The sequence below is a fragment of the Toxotes jaculatrix genome, chromosome 1, assembly GCF_017976425.1.
Source record: "Toxotes jaculatrix isolate fToxJac2 chromosome 1, fToxJac2.pri, whole genome shotgun sequence".
Taxonomy (NCBI): domain Eukaryota; kingdom Metazoa; phylum Chordata; class Actinopteri; family Toxotidae; genus Toxotes; species Toxotes jaculatrix.
Genome location: NC_054394.1, coordinates 32,491,956 through 32,510,225, shown reverse-complemented (window position 1 = coordinate 32,510,225; position 18,270 = coordinate 32,491,956). Strand labels below are relative to the sequence as shown.

Genomic DNA, 18,270 nt, shown 5'->3' with positions numbered 1-18,270 from the left:
CAGAGTGGAAGAGGACGTGTGAGCATTAGCTTTGGTCCTTTGGGTTTCCTGCTGACCTGAGGTCAGCCTGTTCTGTCAGTCGTAGATTTGGTACCTCTTTGATTTCGAAGTTGAGAAGAACATTGATGGTGTTTTCGGTCAGACCTCCGTCGGTGGGAGGTATCACACCTGTCTGTAGGGACACCACCTCCACCTGTTGCTCAGTCACCGTCTTCTCTGAGGAAACAAAGCAGTGATTAAATACACGTCTCTGTCTTCACACCTTTCGGTGTCTGGTCCAGGTAAAGTGAGGTCATGATGACTCTGATGACAGCTTCTCTCTGACTTCCCATCATGCACTGAGAGTTAACCTACCTTGAACCACCTGTCTTTTGACATCCATGCTGTGCTCTTTGCTTCCCTCCCCAATGTTCTCCACCAGGATCTTCATCAGCACACCGAGGTCTTCCTCACCCAGACTCATCTAATGGACAGACAGCACAGCTTGTCTTACTATGGCAAACAGTTTAATGTCACAGTTTAAACCACAGGACACGTGAGACCTACATTGAGGGACCGGAGGACTCCCTGGACATGAACTCCAGGGATCTTGGTGAACCAGGAAGCAGCCAGGTTCCGAGTGACCAGCAGCTCTACGTTGATTGGCTGAAGGATCTCTATGTCCGGCTGAGGAGAGTCCGGCTTCAGGGTGGTCCTGCAAACACATGAAGTTCAAAGTTCAAAGTTCAGAACTCGACACACAAACATTCCCTCTGAGGTGCTGGAGGGACCGGGCCTTAGACGTCCTCAAACCCCCGCACAGGGTTTCAGGACCGTCCTGCTCAGTCACCATCACCAGCTCTGGTTTTCTGGTTCACACCTGGAAAGCTTCAGCTGCGTCAGCTTCAAATCCATCTTCTCCACCACCGCCGGCAGAGAGACACCTTCGATGGGCAGCAGGGAGAAGCTGTTTCCCACTGTGATCCGACCAAGATCCACCACCACTGCATTATGGGAGATGGAGGACTGAGGGATGATGATGAGCGGCGCCTTCAGCTTGATGTCCATGGACAGACGGAAACTCTTCTGTGCAAAGTCTCGCACGCTGGACGCCGCCTTCTCCGCCGCCTGAGCCGTCGCGGCGCTCAGAGCTTCTTTAGCTGTCTGGAAGTTATCGACAAACATCTGAGGGACAAAAGAAATTAGAGGTGAGACGACAAACGACCCGGCATCACGCGATGAACACGCACAGAGACACACCACGGGGGAGCAGTCAGAGGGAGTCGATGTGAGGCGTTCGCTGCCCGGGCGGAGTGTACAGCTTCATTTCTGTTTCACAAACCGTCAGAAAGACGAACCTCAGAGGACGGACTGTCCTCTGCATTTCCACAGCAGCTGAAGCTGATTCAAACGGTTTCATTCAGATTAAAGCTCAGAGTGAATCGGATCGGATCATACCGAAAATCATTGGTCATCAAAGGTTCACAGGTTCATGAAACAAGAATGAAGTCAGTCATGTGACTGACAGGGGGCGTGACAGCGTGGATGGGGGGTGTTAATGACAGCAGCTGTGTGAAATGCATTGCACGTATGGAGGAAGTGAGCATGAAAGCATTCCCTCATTCCTTCCTTCCTTCCTTCCTTCCTTCAACCCTCCGTCCATGCTCGGCCTGTATCAGACGCAGCATGAAAACCATCCAGAGCTGCACTGAATTAGCTCCAGGCTAACGTGACGAAGGCGTGTTCACAGTGTGAGACAGTCGTTCAGCTGAAGTAAGAATTTATCCGCTCAAACATTCTCCTGCACGTTCACGACTGTTTTCCTTCCTTTCAGGTTTATTCTGATGAAACCAACGATGCAGACGAATCATTCAGTCACTCGCTCACTCAGTCATTCAGTCACTCAGTCATTCAGTCACTGAGTCAGAGTCACTCAGTCACTGAGTCACTCAGTCATTCAGTCACTCAGTCACTCAGTCATTCAGTCATTCAGTCATTCAGTCACTGAGTCAGAGTCACTCAGTCACTGAGTCACTCAGTCATTCAGTCACTCAGTCACTGAGTCATTCAGTCACTCAGTCATTCAGTCACTCAGTCACTGAGTCATTCAGTCACTCAGTCACTCAGTCACTGAGTCAGAGTCACTCAGTCAGTCATTCAGTCATTCAGTCATTCAGTCACTCAGTCACTGAGTCACTGAGTCATTCAGTCACTCAGTCATTCAGCCACTCAGTCACTCAGTCAGTCATTCACTCAGTCACTCAGTCAGTCATTCACTCAGTCACTCAGTCACTCATTCACTCAGTCATTCACTCAGTCACTCACTCAGTCACTCACTCAGTCACTCACTCAGTCATTCACTCAGTCACTCAGTCATTCACTCAGTCATTCACTCACTCACTCACTCACTCACTCACTCAGTCACTCAGTCAGTCATTCACTCAGTCACTCAGTCACTCACTCACTCAGTCATTCACTCAGTCACTCACTCACTCAGTCATTCACTCAGTCACTCAGTCACTCACTCACTCAGTCATTCACTCAGTCATTCACTCACTCACTCACTCACTCACTCACTCACTCAGTCACCTGGACGTTATCACTGCAGTAAAATTAGCAGGAACTCCATTAACTTGTACCTGACTTCAAGCTTTAACAGTGAGAGCTGCTCAGCGCTGCACTGATCATCGAACCTGGCTGATGATTAAACAAACGTGTCAGTTTCTGTCGTGTCCTCGAACGTGCCAGCTACTGCAACGACGTCCGAAGACAGAAACACTGACGACAGACGACGAAGGCAGAGACTCGGCGTTCAGGGCCATGAAGCAGCAGCAGCTTCGGTTCTCTGATGTTTGGAGAAACGTCTCCATCCTGTCACCTCAGGGGAAACAAACATCGTCTGACTGTCTGAACAGAACCGCTCTCTGTCTGTCCTCTCCGTCCCCGAGTCAAACCGGGCACAAACATTCTCACAGTGAGTCGGCTCTTGTTCGGATTAACCCGAGTTTACGAGCGTAAACCAGACGTGGAGTCCAGGACCAGGGTTAATCCGCCCGCAGAGACCGTGTCCCATCCCTAACATTAGACCAGATGACGTTTAAGGTGGACTGAAGGTGCAGTGAAGCTAAAGCAGAAGGTTTGATGCAGTTCAGAGCTGCGTGCTGGAAGCTGTACCTCATCAGCAGACGAATACTGAAAGCAAAAAGAAGCCTGAAAGAACAAAACACATCAACAAGACAAGAGACATGAGAGACAGGAAACTGACAAATAGCTGGGAGCAAAGTTCATCGTAAAACTTTTTAACTGCGGTAAATTCTCCAACACTGACTTTCATTCCCTGCACTGAACCGAGCCAGGAACCTGCTCACCACGTTTTTATGGATCATGTTTCATTTCATCATGTTTCCTGATTTATTTCACCTGTTTCATTTACAGGTTGGCAGCAGAGTCAGCTGTCACCTGACAGTTACACCATGCACACACTTTCTACCTGTGTGGACATTTACATGACACAGTAAACAGGTGTGTGTGTGAGTGGATGCATTGCATTGTGGGATTGTAAGCAGACATCTTGGACTGTGGCTTTAGTTGGGGGCAGCATTCAGTGGAACCAGCTGTGTTTGGACCACAGATTTGTTTCAGTAGCTGTTAGCAGTTGCTGTTTGCACTGTAACCATGGAAACAGACAGCAGTCAGAGGATCAGTGTTGCTACCGTCACACGCCCGGACACGTCTGATCCAGCAGCGTGTCTGTGTGAACTCTGACAGTGCAGATGTTTGTATTATTCCTCTGATTTCATTCAAAGCAACATCTGTATGAAAACAGGTGCAGTTGATGATTGTGAGGAATGTGAAGCAGCGCGGCGTCTAACTTAACCTCTAACCCCATCAACATTATTATTACTACACAAAGTCACTGCTGAGAATTTACGATAAGATGGAAATTTAAAAGCTATTTTTTTCTTTTTAATGATCGTACAGAGAACAGACGACATCTGGACACACACACGATACACTCACTGCAAATACAACAACAAATACAAGCTGGAAAACCACAACTGTGTGTGTGTGTGTATTCTGACCAGCAGTGACATGAGGAACTTGTGCAGGTAGACAATCTGGATGCAGCCCAGACGCATTGTGACCTTCCCGTCCACCTTGGACATGTCGCTGTAGCCCTCCCCCTCCGTCGCCCCCGGAAACAGGGACAGTTTGAAGCTGAACACCTCCTCACCCACGATGGACACCGCCTGCAATAAGACCCAGTCATCCCTCAGAGACATAAAGATCTGTTGCACATGATGAATCAGCCTGGAATGAACTAAAGGAAGAATCACATCAAACTGAGACGGAGTCACAGAAACAGGAAGTGAAGATGAAAAGCTGCAGTGTAATGTTCCTCAGACAAACAGCCCTCCGGCGTCACACCTTCCTGTGGATGGTTCTGGGGTTGACATCCGTGACCACAATGTCTCTGAGTCGAGCGAACACCTCCGTCTCCTTCGCCTGCACCGTCACCGAGGCGTCGATTCCTGCGGGGCGGCGACAGTGACGATGATTTACAGAGCGTGAGCTCAGTAACGGTGTCAGCTGAGTTTTAAATCTCACTTCACCACTGACTCTGTATCAAAACACCTTTTCGTACCTTGGACTCTGATGTCGGCGATGCTGCGGCGGTCATCGCACACTTCCACATGGAAACAGCCCAACATGGCAAACAGTTTGAAGCTGAAGACGTCGCCGTCTCTGGCTCCTTTAGACGCTGCAGGAGCAGAAAGACACTTCCTGTGAGACAAAGAACATTAGATGGACATAGTGACGCAGCTGTGAGCAGACAGCCAGGACTCACCTGTCTGGCTCTGTCCCATCTTCTCCACCTGTTTCTTGGTGTCTCGGTCTCGGGCGGTGGTGAACTGCGGTGGCAGGGCACTGTTCAGGTAGCTGACGGTCGACAGCAGAGCCTTGGTATGAAGCAGGAAGTCCAGAGAGGAAAACTCCACCTGAAACATCACCAGGTGAACAGCAGAGAGAACACCTGGCCGTCAGCTGACAGGAAGAATGACGAAACCTCGCTGAGGTACGACACAGCTGATAGCTCCCCTCCCCCATACGTTGCTATGGTAACCCCATCCTCTACCTTCAGTGTTTGCTCTGTGCTGTCGAACAGAGTCTGGAAGCTTGGACCGCTGGGGTCGGCCTGAGGGACGGAGACACAGAATCAGCGGGTGAACACAGGACCACATACAAACCCTGTCACACTGATCCACCTGAGCTCCTGTTACCTGCCTCTGAGCAGCTCAGGTGAGTGTGTCGGTGCTCACCTTGATGAACTCCACTTTCAGAAGGTTGGAGCCGTGCTGCCCCGAGGAGCTGATCAGGTGGAGAGGAAGATTCCTGCCATCTGACACACAGAGAAAACACACACACACACCTCATTAACACACAGGCTAACTCACATCAGCACTGTGGCTCTGTTCAAGATGCAAATATGAATACATGAAAAAATACAAATACATTCTATATATTAAAATGTTTTAAATAGAATAATAACATTGTGTTAGAGAATCTGATCCAGCAGCTGTAGTTTAGATCTGACTCCAACAGAAGAGTCCTGACGTGTTTCAGACTTTAATCCATAAAGTTTTCAGTTTTCTGACTCTTTCATGAAATAAGTTTATATTCAGCTGGAAACTCCTATGAAAGGCTCTGACCTCCGCAGTAGTCGAGCGTGACACTGCGCAGGTATGAGGTGACGCTCAGGTCGAAGCTCCGCCTCTTCCCTTCAGCCCCCAGCTGACAGATGCTGAAGGACAGGATGGTCTTCTCCTGGTCCACGTGCCGGGTCAGCTCCAGCAGCACCTGAACACGCCACACGCCGTGTCAGGTTCTCCACATGAAACTGAACTTTAAACTGCTGGGATAAAATCTGCCTCGCCCCAAGTCGCACGACACACTGATCTGAGACCAGACACACAAACTAACCTCTCTGACTTCAAACTTGAAGTGAACGTCAGTGAGTTCCTCCAGAGCTGAGCGCTGATGATCTTCATCTGTTGACTTCTCACTGGCATCTTCATCTGAATCTGGCTCAGCGACACAAACACAAATTATAACACGGCATTAACAAGTCAAACACCAGGTTTTTTTAGATCACAGGAAGCACTGACCTGTTTCTATGGTGTGAAGGAGGGCGGGGGGAAGGCTGAGCGCTCGCGGTCTGGCCTCTGCCAACGGCAGCGCCTGCAGAGGGAAACATCGGTGCTGAGCTGCAGTCACTCCCCAAACTTCCCTCCATCACTCCCCGAGCTCTTGCTGCCTCCTCAGCTTTCTTACTGGATCTCAACTCATTTTCCCACCTTCACCTCCCTGTAGCTCAGCCACCCCTCTGCCACGCCTCTGCCATCCCTCAGCCACCCCTCAGCCACCCCTCTGCCACCCCTCAGCCACCCCTCTGCCACCCCTCTGCCACCCCTCAGCCACCCCTCTGCCACCCCTCAGCCACCCCTCAGCCACCCCTCAGCCACCCCTCTGCCACCCCTCAGCCACCCCTCTGTCATCCCTCTGCCACCCCTCTGCCACCCCTCAGCCACCCCTCAGCCACCCCTCTGTCATCCCTCAGCCACCCCTCAGCCACCCCTCTGTCATCCCTCAGCCACCCCTCTGTCATCCCTCAGCCACCCCTCAGCCACCCCTCAGCCACCCCTCTGTCATCCCTCAGCCACCCCTCTGCCACCCCTCTGTCATCCCTCAGCCACCCCTCTGCCACCCCTCTGCCACCCCTCTGCCACCCCTCAGCCACCCCTCTGCCACCCCTCTGCCACCCCTCAGCCACCCCTCAGCCACCCCTCTGCCACCCCTCAGCCACCCCTCTGCCACCCCTTTGCCACCCCTCAGCCACCCCTCAGCCACCCCTCTGTCATCCCTCTTCGAAACTTTCCTCTCTCACTCACACACCGTTACAGTAAGACCAGTCTGTACCAAGTGTACCTTCTCTGTGGGGGTGGAGACAGCAGAGCCCACGTTGGGCAGGGGGATGCTGTCAACCAACTCTAGAACGTTCTGGATCTTCTGGTCCGAGATCTTAACGTGCAGCAGCGGCAGCTCACCAGACACCTTGAACCTGAAAGCCCAAATTATTCCAAAAACATGTACAGGTGAGTCAGCAGGACGATTGGACATCTGTCCACAGGTAACAAAGAGTCTTACCTGGGCATCCTGGCGTCCTTCTCTACCATGCACTTAGCCAGGTGCACGGTGAAGTCCATGGGGTGGAGGATGTGTTGGACTGATGAACCCTGCAGCCGGGCAGACTTCCAGTCCTCACCTGGAATCAGTTCACAGCTACACACTTAATGACACACAGACCTGCAGGGACACACACAGCTGAGTTTAACTGTTGTGTAGCAGTACGTGTGTGTCTTCCACGTGTACCTGACTTGCTGTAGAGGATCTGGACCCGTCTCAGCTCCACACTGTATCTCTCATAGGCTCGATCCATAATCTCCTCCAGAGAGGAGAAGGAGGATGAAGACGAACTGAGACTGCTCTGCTCAACACTGTTCAACTACACAAACACACATTCAGCTACACATAACAAACTGAACACACACAGCAGCGTCAGCAAATCATGAGAACAACGCCTGGGAAAAGATTTGTTCTGGATGAAAAATTTCAAATTAAATTAAGTAAAACCTGAAAATTCTGATTCGACAGAACATGGAAAATAAAAAACAGACGAGAAATGTAGGAAATGTAACGTCATGTAAAAGCACAAAAGTCTGGACTCACACCAAAATGTGCGTCAGCTCGGACAAAATAATGCAGGGACGGACCCCTGAGCCCCTGACCCCCTACTCGGACGAACAGCTGTGTTCTCCTTTTCATTTCTTTCATTTCTACATGTGCACAGTGTTTATTTCAGTAATATCAGACTGTTTGGATCAAAGCGTCAGTGTAAAACACTCAGGTACAGTCAGTCAGCGTTTGGTTCTGACTCTGCTTCGGGAAGAACTCAGGAAACGAACTGACCTGTAAGCTGCCGAAGTCGATGATGATCAGGTCTGACATGTCACTGTAGAACCCGGACCTCGGTACCAGCATGTACGATGGCTTCAGGTCAATCCTCAGGTCCAGGACCTTTCTGGTCTCAATGATGTGAGACAAACCTGCAGAGACCAGAACCCATCAGAGTCCTCATGAGGACCGTGCTGTCTTCTACTGGACCAACTGAACCCAGAACCATCCGAACTGGCGGACACTCATTTCTAGAGTCAGAGTCTCATACTTCAACTTTGATTGACACCCGGTAACAACAGAAGCTGATCAGCTGCATCGATGTGAACCAGTGTTTGGATGCAGTATCTGCTGTGTGAGCTCCAACAGTCCGTCAGATCCAGCTGCAAAGCTGAACTCAGAGCTGTGTCACATCACATCTGTCACCTCTGGAAAAATGTCTGAGCAGAGGCTGAAACTTTTTCTGTCTACCTGAGACTCAGCTGATCAGGCTCAGCTTCCATCAGACTGAGCTGGACTCTGTCAGACCCAGCTGTAGTGAGAACATGAATGTTTGAACCAATCATGCGTCAGCGTGGACATCAGTTCAGCTGAAGCTGTGGATGAAACCTGCTGAATGAACCCATTAAAATCACCTGTGGCAGTTTTCTCTTTGATCTCCTCCAGTTTGGAGAGCGTGGCCGAGGTCAGCACCTCCAGGTCCACACCTTTCCCCGTCTGAAAGAACTCAGCGATGCTGTTCACGGTCAGCTGGAGGACAAAAAGACACGTTTGCAGAGGGATGAAAAACACAGGTCTACCTGTGGGTTTAGAACACGTGACAGGCAGCAGTGGTCTGATCTGAAAACGGGCGGGTTCATGTTTACCGCGTCGTAGATGATCTCCACGGGCTGAGAGTGGACTCTGAGCAGCTGGTCGGCGGCGCTCTCCTCTGGGTTTAACTCAAACACAACGCTGAGCAGAGAGGAGGAGGAGTCTCCCACTGAGGCGATGAGTGAAGGTACCACCCCCTGCTGCTGAAAACCTGTAACATACCAGTGCTGCAGCGCCGCCTCCACCCTGCAGGGCGACCACAAGGTTTAAATTAAATCATCACCTCTGCCACTCTGATCACGTGACAAACTGTAAGGAGGCACTGGGTCCTTTGATCAGAAGCCACAGGTGGAACTCACCTGACGGCCTGAGCTCCAGGTCTCTGAGATATTTTGGTGCTGAGGTCCAGCATCTGGATCTTGAGGATCTCTGGGACGTCAGGCTGCTCTCTGACTGTCACCGAAGTCCTTAACAGCTGGAAGGTGATGACCACGGCTACGTACTGCAACGCACAGAGACACACAAGTCAAGTCTGTCCTGAAGGTGGAGGAAAGATCATTCATATATGAAGGGTTCATCCTCTGGAGAGCAGGAACGGGATCAGGATATTTCATGGAAAACGTTAACGTCTCGACTTTCCTGTGTGAAGCTTTAAGCTTTGCTCTGATGTTGTGTGGAGGCCACGGCTGAAAGCAGCGGGGCGTCTACCTGTTTGGGTAAAGCCAGGTTGTGCGAGCTGCCGCTGTAGCCGATGGCAGTGTAGAGTTTTTCCTTCTCCTCAGCCGTCATGAGTTCATCCAGCCCCGAACCTGAACACGGCAGGAGGCGGATTCAGTTTTAGTTGTTAAAGTGATGAATCTCCATGGTTTTCAGGTGAATCTGAACAGAAGCACTTACTCTCTGTCTCCTTGATCTCCTCCCGCTCTGGCTCCTCCTTCTTAGCCTTCCTCCCAAATAAGCTGCTGAAGAAACCTCCTCCTCCTCCCTGCTTCTGCCCCCCTGCCGCCTTCTTTCCCACCACCTTCTGTCCTGATCTGATCACCTGGACGAAGAAGAGCAGCAGAGGGTCACATGTTAAAATGTTCTGCAGCTAAACCAGACTCCTGCCTCTGTTTGACCCTCTCAGACCAGATTCATCGGGCTCACCTCCATCTGGGCCTGCTGTCGGGCCAATGTGATGTTGAACACATCCAGAACTTTCTCCAGATCCTGGAGAAAGACATCAGAGCAGCGTTCGTCAGTCAGCAGGTCACAGCCAAACACAAATCCACAAAGACACGAGCCGAGCTTTAACTCAGAGCTGATCTGAAGTCAGTGCAGTAACATGCTGCTGTCAGCGATTCACACAAACTGTCACCGTTCATCAGAGCAGCTGAAGACGCAACCCAGAGTCAACCAGGACACACTACACAGACCCTGCAGACCTGACCCGCGGGCTCGGACCCATCAGCTCCACAGTCACTAAAGAACACACTGTTTACGTTTGGTGGGCTCGGCCTCTAACGCAGACTGCACCCTGTGTTGTTATTTACGCTGCTGATACTCAGAGTACATTCAGACCCTCTGGTCAGTCAGCAGCACCTGGACGTGGCGCTCCGTGTCCTGGCTCGGCTTGTTCTGGCTCAGCAGTTTGGTCTTGTAGGCGGTCTTGTAGGCCTTCAGGTTCTCCCTGTGCTGTCTGATGTAGGACCAGGACCACATGTGGCTGTAGCGCTTGATGTGGACCTCCAGGATGCTGTTGAAGCTGTACCTCCACCTGACAGACGCACAAAAAACAAACACCCCCAGACTCTCAGAGATCAGATACATGTTGTGTCTGTGAAACCAGCTCTCAGAGCTGCTGGGTGTGTGTGAACTGAAGACGTCCTCTCTCAGGAGGTGTGATTCTGTGTGGGACCGCAGCCTGAGGGTCAACAGATCATCAGGACGTTTGTTCCTGCTGAGGCTGTAATACACACTGCAGCCTGTGGGGGGCACTAACAGTGACTGACATCAGAGCTGTTTAAAGCCAGTTCCCTGTGTGAATGAGGGCTGTGGATAAACTGACCAGAGTTTGCTGTTTCCCTTCACAGCAACTTCAGGCCTGAACTTCCTGTAGGGGGCGTTCTTCACCATGCAGTCAATGGACTCCAGCAGCTCCACCATGGTCAGGTACTGCAGAGGACGACACACAGAGGACCACAACATGTCAACAACACCAGCTCAGTGCTGAGGAGCAGCTTCTCACCTGTCTGTGTTACTCTCTGTCTCACCTGTCTGTGTTACTCTGTCTGTCTCACACCTTACCTGTGGTTTGGTCATCTCTATGGCGATGTTCTGAACCTCCAGGTGAAGGTTTACTTTTGGAGTTCTCAGTTCCAGCTCAGCATTTGGGTTGATGCAGATTTTAGCCGAGGCGAAGATCGGCCTGAAAACTACACACAAACAATCCAAATAAATAAATGGTAAACAGTAAGATTTCATCATAATACCAATCAATAATCAATAAATGATTTTATTTATTGCAGATGGTAAAAGTCACTTGAACACATTCAAGGCATAACCCTCCCAAAATAATCAGGCTGGTAACTGAACTAATGTGTGAGTGTGTGTGTGTGTGTTCACATTGTGTTTCAGTTTCCATCTTAGTTCATTCATCTGTTCAAAAAGACGATGTTCAACACAACAAAGGTTCAGAAACTCACTGTACTGGTAATGAGGCAGCTGCTGGTCTTTACTGCTGATCCCACACTTCAGCTGATCCTGGAGGAGGAGGGAGGAGGAGGAAGGAGGAGGAGGAGGAAGGAGGAGCAGGAGGAGGAGGAGCAGGAGGAGGAGGAAGGAGGAGCAGGAGGAGGAGGAAGGAGGAGGAGGAGGAGTAGGAGAGAGGAGGAGGAGGGAGGAGGAAGGAGGAGGAGGAGGGGGAAGGAGGAAGAAGGAGCAGGAGGAGGAGGAGGAAGGAAGAGGAGGAGGGAGGAAGAAGGAGCAGGAGGAGGAGGAGGAAGGAGGAGGAGGAGGGAGGAAGATGGAGCAGGAGGAGGAGGAGGAGGAAGGAGGAAGGAGGAGGAGGGAGGAGGAAGGAGGAGGAGGAGAGAGGAGGAGGAGGGAGGAGGAAGGAGGAAGGAGGAGAGAGGAGGAGGAGGGAGGAGGAAGGAGGAGGAAGAAGGAGCAGGAGGAGGAGGAGAGAGGAGGAGGAGGAGGGAGGAGGAAGGAGGAGGAAGAAGGAGCAGGAGGAGTAGGAGAGAGGAGGAGGAGGGAGGAAGAAGGAGCAGGAGGAGGAGGAGGAAGGAGGAGCAGGAGGAGGAGGAAGGAGGAGGAGGAGCAGGAGGAGGAGGAGAGAGGAGGAGGAGGGAGGAGGAAGGAGGAAGGAGGAGAGAGGAGGAGGAGGGAGGAGGAAGGAGGAGGAAGAAGGAGCAGGAGGAGGAGGAGAGAGGAGGAGGAGGAGGGAGGAAGGAGGAGGAGGAGGAGGAGGGAGGAAGAAGGAGCAGGAGGAGGAGGAGGAAGGAGGAGGAGGAGGGAGGAAGAAGGAGCAGGAGGAGGAGGAGGAAGGAGGAGGAGGGAGGAGGAAGGAGGAGGAGGAGGAGGAGGGAGGAAGAAGGAGCAGGAGGAGGAGGAGGAAGGAAGAGGAGGAGGGAGGAAGAAGGAGCAGGAGGAGGAGGAGGAAGGAGGAGCAGGAGGAGGAGGAAGGAGGAGGAGGAGGATAGAGGAGGAGGAGGGAGGAGGAAGGAGGAGGAGGAGGGGGAAGAAGGAGGAGGGAGGAAGAAGGAGCAGGAGGAGGAGGAGGAAGGAGGAGCAGGAGGAGGAGGAAGGAGGAGGAGGAGGAGAGAGGAGGAGGAGGGAGGAGGAAGGAGGAGGAGGAGGGGGAAGGAGGAGCAGGAGGAGGAGGAAGGAGGAGGAGGAAGGAGGAGGAGGGGGAAGAAGGAGGAGGGAGGAAGAAGGAGCAGGAGGAGGAGGAGGAAGGAGGAGCAGGAGGAGGAGGAAGGAGGAGGAGGAGGAGAGAGGAGGAGGAGGGAGGAGGAAGGAGGAGGAGGAGGGGGAAGGAGGAGGAGGAGGAGGGAGGAAGAAGGAGCAGGAGGAGGAGGAGGAAGGAAGAGGAGGAGGGAGGAAGAAGGAGCAGGAGGAGGAGGAGGAAGGAGGAGGAGGGAGGAGGAAGGAGGAGGAGGAGGAGGAGGGAGGAAGAAGGAGGAGGAGGAGGAGGAGGAAGGAAGAGGAGGAGGGAGGAAGAAGGAGCAGGAGGAGGAGGAGGAAGGAGGAGGAGGGAGGAGGAAGGAGGAGGAGGAGGAGGAGGAAGGAAGAGGAGGAGGGAGGAAGAAGGAGCAGGAGGAGGAGGAGGAAGGAGGAGGAGGAGGGAGGAAGAAGGAGCAGGAGGAGGAGGAAGGAGGAGGAGGGAGGAGGAAGGAGGAGGAGGAGGAGGAGGGAGGAAGAAGGAGCAGGAGGAGGAGGAGGAAGGAAGAGGAGGAGGGAGGAAGAAGGAGCAGGAGGAGGAGGAAGGAGGAGGAGGGAGGAGGAAGGAGGAGGAGGAGGAGGAGGGAGGAAGAAGGAGGAGGAGGAGGAGGAGGAAGGAAGAGGAGGAGGGAGGAAGAAGGAGCAGGAGGAGGAGGAGGAAGGAGGAGGAGGGAGGAGGAAGGAGGAGGAGGAGGAGGAGGAAGGAAGAGGAGGAGGGAGGAAGAAGGAGCAGGAGGAGGAGGAGGAAGGAGGAGGAGGGAGGAGGAAGGAGGAGGAGGAGGAGGAAGGAGGAGGAGGAGGGAGGAAGAAGGAGCAGGAGAGAGGAGGAGGAAGGAGGAGCAGGAGAGAGGAGGAGGAGGGAGGAGGAAGGAGGAGGAGGAGGGGGAAGGAGGAGCAGGAGGAGGAGGAAGGAGGAGGAGGGAGGAGGAAGAAGGAGCAGGAGGAGGAGGAGGAAGGAGGAGGAGGAGGAGGAGGGAGGAAGAAGGAGCAGGAGGAGGAGGAAGGAAGGAGGAGCAGGAGGAGGAGGAGAGAGGAGGAGGAGGGAGGAGGAAGGAGGAGGAGGAGGGGGAAGGAGGAGCAGGAGGAGGAGGAAGGAGGAGGAGGGAGGAGGAGGAGGGAGGAGGAGGAGGGGGAAGAAGGAGCAGGAGGAGGAGGAGAGAGGAGGAGGAGGGAGGAGGAAGGAGGAAGGAGGAGAGAGGAGGAGGAGGGAGGAGGAAGGAGGAGGAAGAAGGAGCAGGAGGAGGAGGAGAGAGGAGGAGGAGGAGGGAGGAAGGAGGAGGAGGAGGAGGAGGGAGGAAGAAGGAGCAGGAGGAGGAGGAGGAAGGAGGAGGAGGAGGGAGGAAGAAGGAGCAGGAGGAGGAGGAGGAAGGAGGAGGAGGGAGGAGGAAGGAGGAGGAGGAGGAGGAGGGAGGAAGAAGGAGCAGGAGGAGGAGGAGGAAGGAAGAGGAGGAGGGAGGAAGAAGGAGCAGGAGGAGGAGGAGGAAGGAGGAGGAGGGAGGAGGAAGGAGGAGGAGGAGGAGGAGGGAGGAAGAAGGAGCAGGAGGAGGAGGAGGAAGGAGGAGGAGGAGGGAGGAAGAAGGAGCAGGAGGAGGAGGAGGAAGGAGGAGCAGGAGGAGGAGGAGAGAGGAGGAGGAGGGAGGAGGAAGGAGGAGGAGGAGGGGGAAGGAGGAGCAGGAGGAGGAGGAAGGAGGAGGAGGGAGGAGGAGGAGGGGGAAGAAGGAGCAGGAGGAGGAGGAGAGAGGAGGAGGAGGGAGGAGGAAGGAGGAAGGAGGAGAGAGGAGGAGGAGGGAGGAGGAAGGAGGAGGAAGAAGGAGCAGGAGGAGGAGGAGAGAGGAGGAGGAGGAGGGAGGAAGGAGGAGGAGGAGGAGGAGGGAGGAAGAAGGAGCAGGAGGAGGAGGAGGAAGGAGCAGGAGGAGGGAGGAAGAAGGAGCAGGAGGAGGAGGAGGAGGAAGGAGGAAGGAGGAGGAGGGAGGAGGAAGGAGGAGGAGGGAGGAGGAAGGAGGAGGAGGAGGAGGGAGGAAGAAGGAGCAGGAGGAGGAGGAGGAAGGAAGAGGAGGAGGGAGGAAGAAGGAGCAGGAGGAGGAGGAGGAAGGAGGAGGAGGGAGGAGGAAGGAGGAGGAGGAGGAGGAGGGAGGAAGAAGGAGCAGGAGGAGGAGGAGGAAGGAGGAGGAGGAGGGAGGAAGAAGGAGCAGGAGGAGGAGGAGGAAGGAGGAGCAGGAGGAGGAGGAGAGAGGAGGAGGAGGGAGGAGGAAGGAGGAGGAGGAGGGGGAAGGAGGAGCAGGAGGAGGAGGAAGGAGGAGGAGGGAGGAGGAGGAGGGGGAAGAAGGAGCAGGAGGAGGAGGAGAGAGGAGGAGGAGGGAGGAGGAAGGAGGAGAGAGGAGGAGGAGGGAGGAGGAAGGAGGAGGAAGAAGGAGCAGGAGGAGGAGGAGAGAGGAGGAGGAGGAGGAGGAGGAGGGAGGAAGAAGGAGCAGGAGGAGGAGGAGGAAGGAGGAGGAGGAGGGAGGAAGAAGGAGCAGGAGGAGGAGGAGGAGGAAGGAGGAGGAGGGAGGAGGAAGGAGGAGGAGGAGGAGGAGGGAGGAAGAAGGAGCAGGAGGAGGAGGAGGAAGGAGGAAGAAGGAGCAGGAGGAGGAGGAGGAAGGAGGAGCAGGAGGAGGAGGAGAGAGGAGGAGGAGGGAGGAGGAAGGAGGAGGAGGAAGGAGCAGGAGGAGGAGAGAGGAGGAGGAGGGAGGAGGAAGGAGGAGGAGGAGGAGGAGGGAGGAAGAAGGAGCAGGAGGAGGAAGGAGGAGGAGGAGGGAGGAAGAAGGAGCAGGAGGAGGAGGAGGAAGGAGGAGCAGGAGTAGGAGGAGAGAGGAGGAAGAAACAGCATGTTGTGGTATAAACATGTCACCTGGCTGAAGGTGGATCACACCTGTGTGTTACCTGTACCTGTACCTTCATGTACCTCGGTATCAGACACTCATCGTCCTCCATGTTTACTAGTTCTGATAAATTCCGGAGATTTCCGCGTGTCAGGTTGTTCTGCTTCCATGAAAACGGGTTGAGTGACTGCAGAATAAAGACACCTGTCTGCTGTGTCTCTCGTCCTCTGACGGCTGCTGCTCATTCTGTCCACTCTCAAACAGAAATCAATCTTTGTTTTATGAACTAAAGGTTTTTCATTTCAGCCGTTTCCAGGGAAACAGAGCAGAGTCAGCGAGGTGTCGCCTATCGTCCCGTTTGTATGTGAGACGCGTGTTACTCTGTGTGATGTGTCATCCCATCAAAACAGACAAACAGCATCGACTCACCACGATGTCCTCCCATGATCCTTTGTAGAAAATCGGGCTGTTGACGTTCCAGTAAGCGCAGAGACAATCCAGACGACCGAGCTGAAACAACCAGACACAGAGGCGGAACGTTAGGCTGACTCTGAACCAATCACATGAGAGAAGACTGTGACAGACACACCCAGCTCAGAGTGTCCGTCTCAGCACGAGCAGAGCGTCTCTCACCTTATAGATGATCTTTGCTGCTTCGTTCAGGATACACGACTTCCAGTTCTCATCAGTGGTCTGAAAAATGACAGAGATCAATGACAAGTCAACACTACCTGTCACAGGTGTGTGGGTGTGTGTGTGTTACCTGCAGGCTGAGCTCAGACAGTGTTACTCCCATAGACAGGGGGCGCTGTGGGTCTGACAGCTGAAACACACAAACACAAACCGACAGGTGAGTTTGTCCTCCTGTCAAACTATCTGCAGGTCAGAGCAGGTGAGATATCACTCACCTGTGCATTACAGCTAGAGATGCACCCATCCACATTATTTCACTTTCGATCCGATCCAAATACCAGAATCTGGATATCTGCCGATACTATTCCGATACCAGAGCTCTGTTTGCTTTAATATTATTATTATCATTATTGTTGTTGATTTTATATCATGTTGTAATAAGGCAAGTATGATATGTACGATATGTAAGCATGTATGTCCCAAAAGGCAACTTGAGGTAAGTATAAGGTCAGAAAAACAGAAATCCTGTTAACAGTCAATATTTATTAAATTAAAGAGATACCCATAAAGGGTAACCTTCTCTTAGACTGCCCCTCTCCAAATAAAACAGAAATAAAAATGTCTACTTGATCTGCTCAGCACAGATTCAGTATACTGGCTCTTGTAGCAGAAACAAATAAAGGTTTTTCAAATCTCGAACACCCCGACGGCCGGAAGCTCACGTACGGTTCATTTTCTTCCTGCTGTACCTGGAAGGGACATCAGTCTGTGAGTAATATATTGTTGGTGTTACCTGGATGACTCACCTGTTATGGTGTCCCGCTTTGGTTTATCGTTTGTTTAAAAGTTAAATATATAAAATAGCGCGACCGATGCTAATGCGCTAGCCCGTCAATGGGATTCTCCATATTATGTTAGCATTGAGCTAATCGCTACTTATTACCACTTGTAGGTCGCGACGGGGCTTCCTGCCCTCGGTACAACGGCTTTGCAAACATTGCAAAACGTTGGTTAGCCACGGTGCTGCTCGATGCTCGCCTGCTAGCTGGCTGCAAACTGTGGAATGGATTTCCTGAGGCTTATCTCAATGAGACGCTGAGTAATGAGACACGCAGTTTGCAGCCAGTTAGCAGAGCAGCCGGCAGGGAATCACCTGTGGAGTCATTTCAGCAGACAACATTAAAGCACAGACATAGTTCATGGATCGGAAATCTCCGCAGGTTGGATCGGAAATCTCTGATCCGTGAAAAATGCTGGTATCGGAACCCGATACGGATACTGGATCGGATCGGCCCCATCCCTAATTACAACACTGACAGACTGAACAGGTGTGATTCTAATGTGACCACTGTAGACCTGACTGGAGCTGCTGACACCTGGATCAGTACTCACATCATCCTCGTAGCGCAGGTGGATGCTGCTGATCTTCACCTGCAGGTTTTTGATCACCTGTGTGGCCAGTTTCTCCACAAACGTGTCCTTCTTCTCCTCCTGAGGTTTCTCTGAAATCAACACAAAACTATGAAGAGAGACGAGTCTACGAGACCTGAGACCAGGACTCCGCCCTGGATCTGAACAGAAGCCTGAAACCACGATGTCAAACCAGAGGAGACATAAAATTTTCTCCCAACTTCACCCTGAAGCATTTTTATTTCTATGATCCTGATTTTTTTTAATTAAAGTCTAAGACAGATTCATCAGCCACCAACCAAACTCTGCACAATTTCCAGGGTATTTAGGAATAAACTCAGAGCCAAGTTTAATGAACTGACTTGGTTTATTATTAACTTGGGAACACATGGTATCAACATCTGTGCAACACATCCCCAGCTGTTTGTAAAACCACTGGATGTCAGAGTCTTTAAACCTAAGATTAACATTCATGCCTGAAGTCTGTCTGGAAACAGTTTCCATCAGCTGGAACATGAAACGTGTAAAACTCACCTGCTTTGTTGTCGTGTCGTTTGAGTTTCTTCAAGCCTTTTTTGTGCTTTTTATGTTTTTTACATCCTTTTGGGACTTTGGCAGCGTTTAGGAGAGAGACGGCAGT

General features: G+C 52.4%; 1 protein-coding gene across 5 annotated transcripts in view; it reads right to left on the bottom strand.

The window, feature by feature from the left end:
• Positions 1-18,270, bottom strand: part of vps13c (vacuolar protein sorting 13 homolog C) — a 52,715-nt gene that overhangs the window by 25,706 nt on the left and 8,739 nt on the right. For 4 of the 5 annotated variants that reach the window (XR_005894750.1, XM_041048526.1, XM_041048585.1 and 1 more), the window contains 31 exons: positions 17,613-17,722; positions 16,351-16,410; positions 16,221-16,280; positions 16,017-16,097; positions 11,490-11,547; positions 11,092-11,219; positions 10,853-10,959; positions 10,387-10,561; positions 9,952-10,014; positions 9,703-9,847; positions 9,514-9,614; positions 9,165-9,307; positions 8,859-9,051; positions 8,628-8,742; positions 8,008-8,144; positions 7,411-7,543; positions 7,186-7,303; positions 6,967-7,099; positions 6,147-6,219; positions 5,962-6,062; positions 5,691-5,838; positions 5,301-5,380; positions 5,117-5,176; positions 4,829-4,979; positions 4,625-4,741; positions 4,408-4,511; positions 4,062-4,229; positions 860-1,164; positions 547-694; positions 355-463; positions 95-216 (listed from right to left, as the gene is read on the bottom strand). Coding sequence is in view for 4 of the 5 variants with exons in the window: in XM_041048526.1 (XP_040904460.1) it covers positions 95-216; positions 355-463; positions 547-694; positions 860-1,164; positions 4,062-4,229; positions 4,408-4,511; positions 4,625-4,741; positions 4,829-4,979; positions 5,117-5,176; positions 5,301-5,380; positions 5,691-5,838; positions 5,962-6,062; positions 6,147-6,219; positions 6,967-7,099; positions 7,186-7,303; positions 7,411-7,543; positions 8,008-8,144; positions 8,628-8,742; positions 8,859-9,051; positions 9,165-9,307; positions 9,514-9,614; positions 9,703-9,847; positions 9,952-10,014; positions 10,387-10,561; positions 10,853-10,959; positions 11,092-11,219; positions 11,490-11,547; positions 16,017-16,097; positions 16,221-16,280; positions 16,351-16,410; positions 17,613-17,722 (3,746 nt within the window). In the remaining variant the exon portion in view is untranslated. Of the gene's footprint in view, positions 1-94; positions 217-354; positions 464-546; positions 695-859; positions 1,165-4,061; positions 4,230-4,407; positions 4,512-4,624; positions 4,742-4,828; positions 4,980-5,116; positions 5,177-5,300; positions 5,381-5,690; positions 5,839-5,961; positions 6,063-6,146; positions 6,220-6,966; positions 7,100-7,185; positions 7,304-7,410; positions 7,544-8,007; positions 8,145-8,627; positions 8,743-8,858; positions 9,052-9,164; positions 9,308-9,513; positions 9,615-9,702; positions 9,848-9,951; positions 10,015-10,386; positions 10,562-10,852; positions 10,960-11,091; positions 11,220-11,489; positions 11,548-16,016; positions 16,098-16,220; positions 16,281-16,350; positions 16,411-17,612; positions 17,723-18,164; positions 18,240-18,270 lie in introns of all 5 variants that reach the window. The other variant, XM_041048785.1, reaches the window with a different exon arrangement.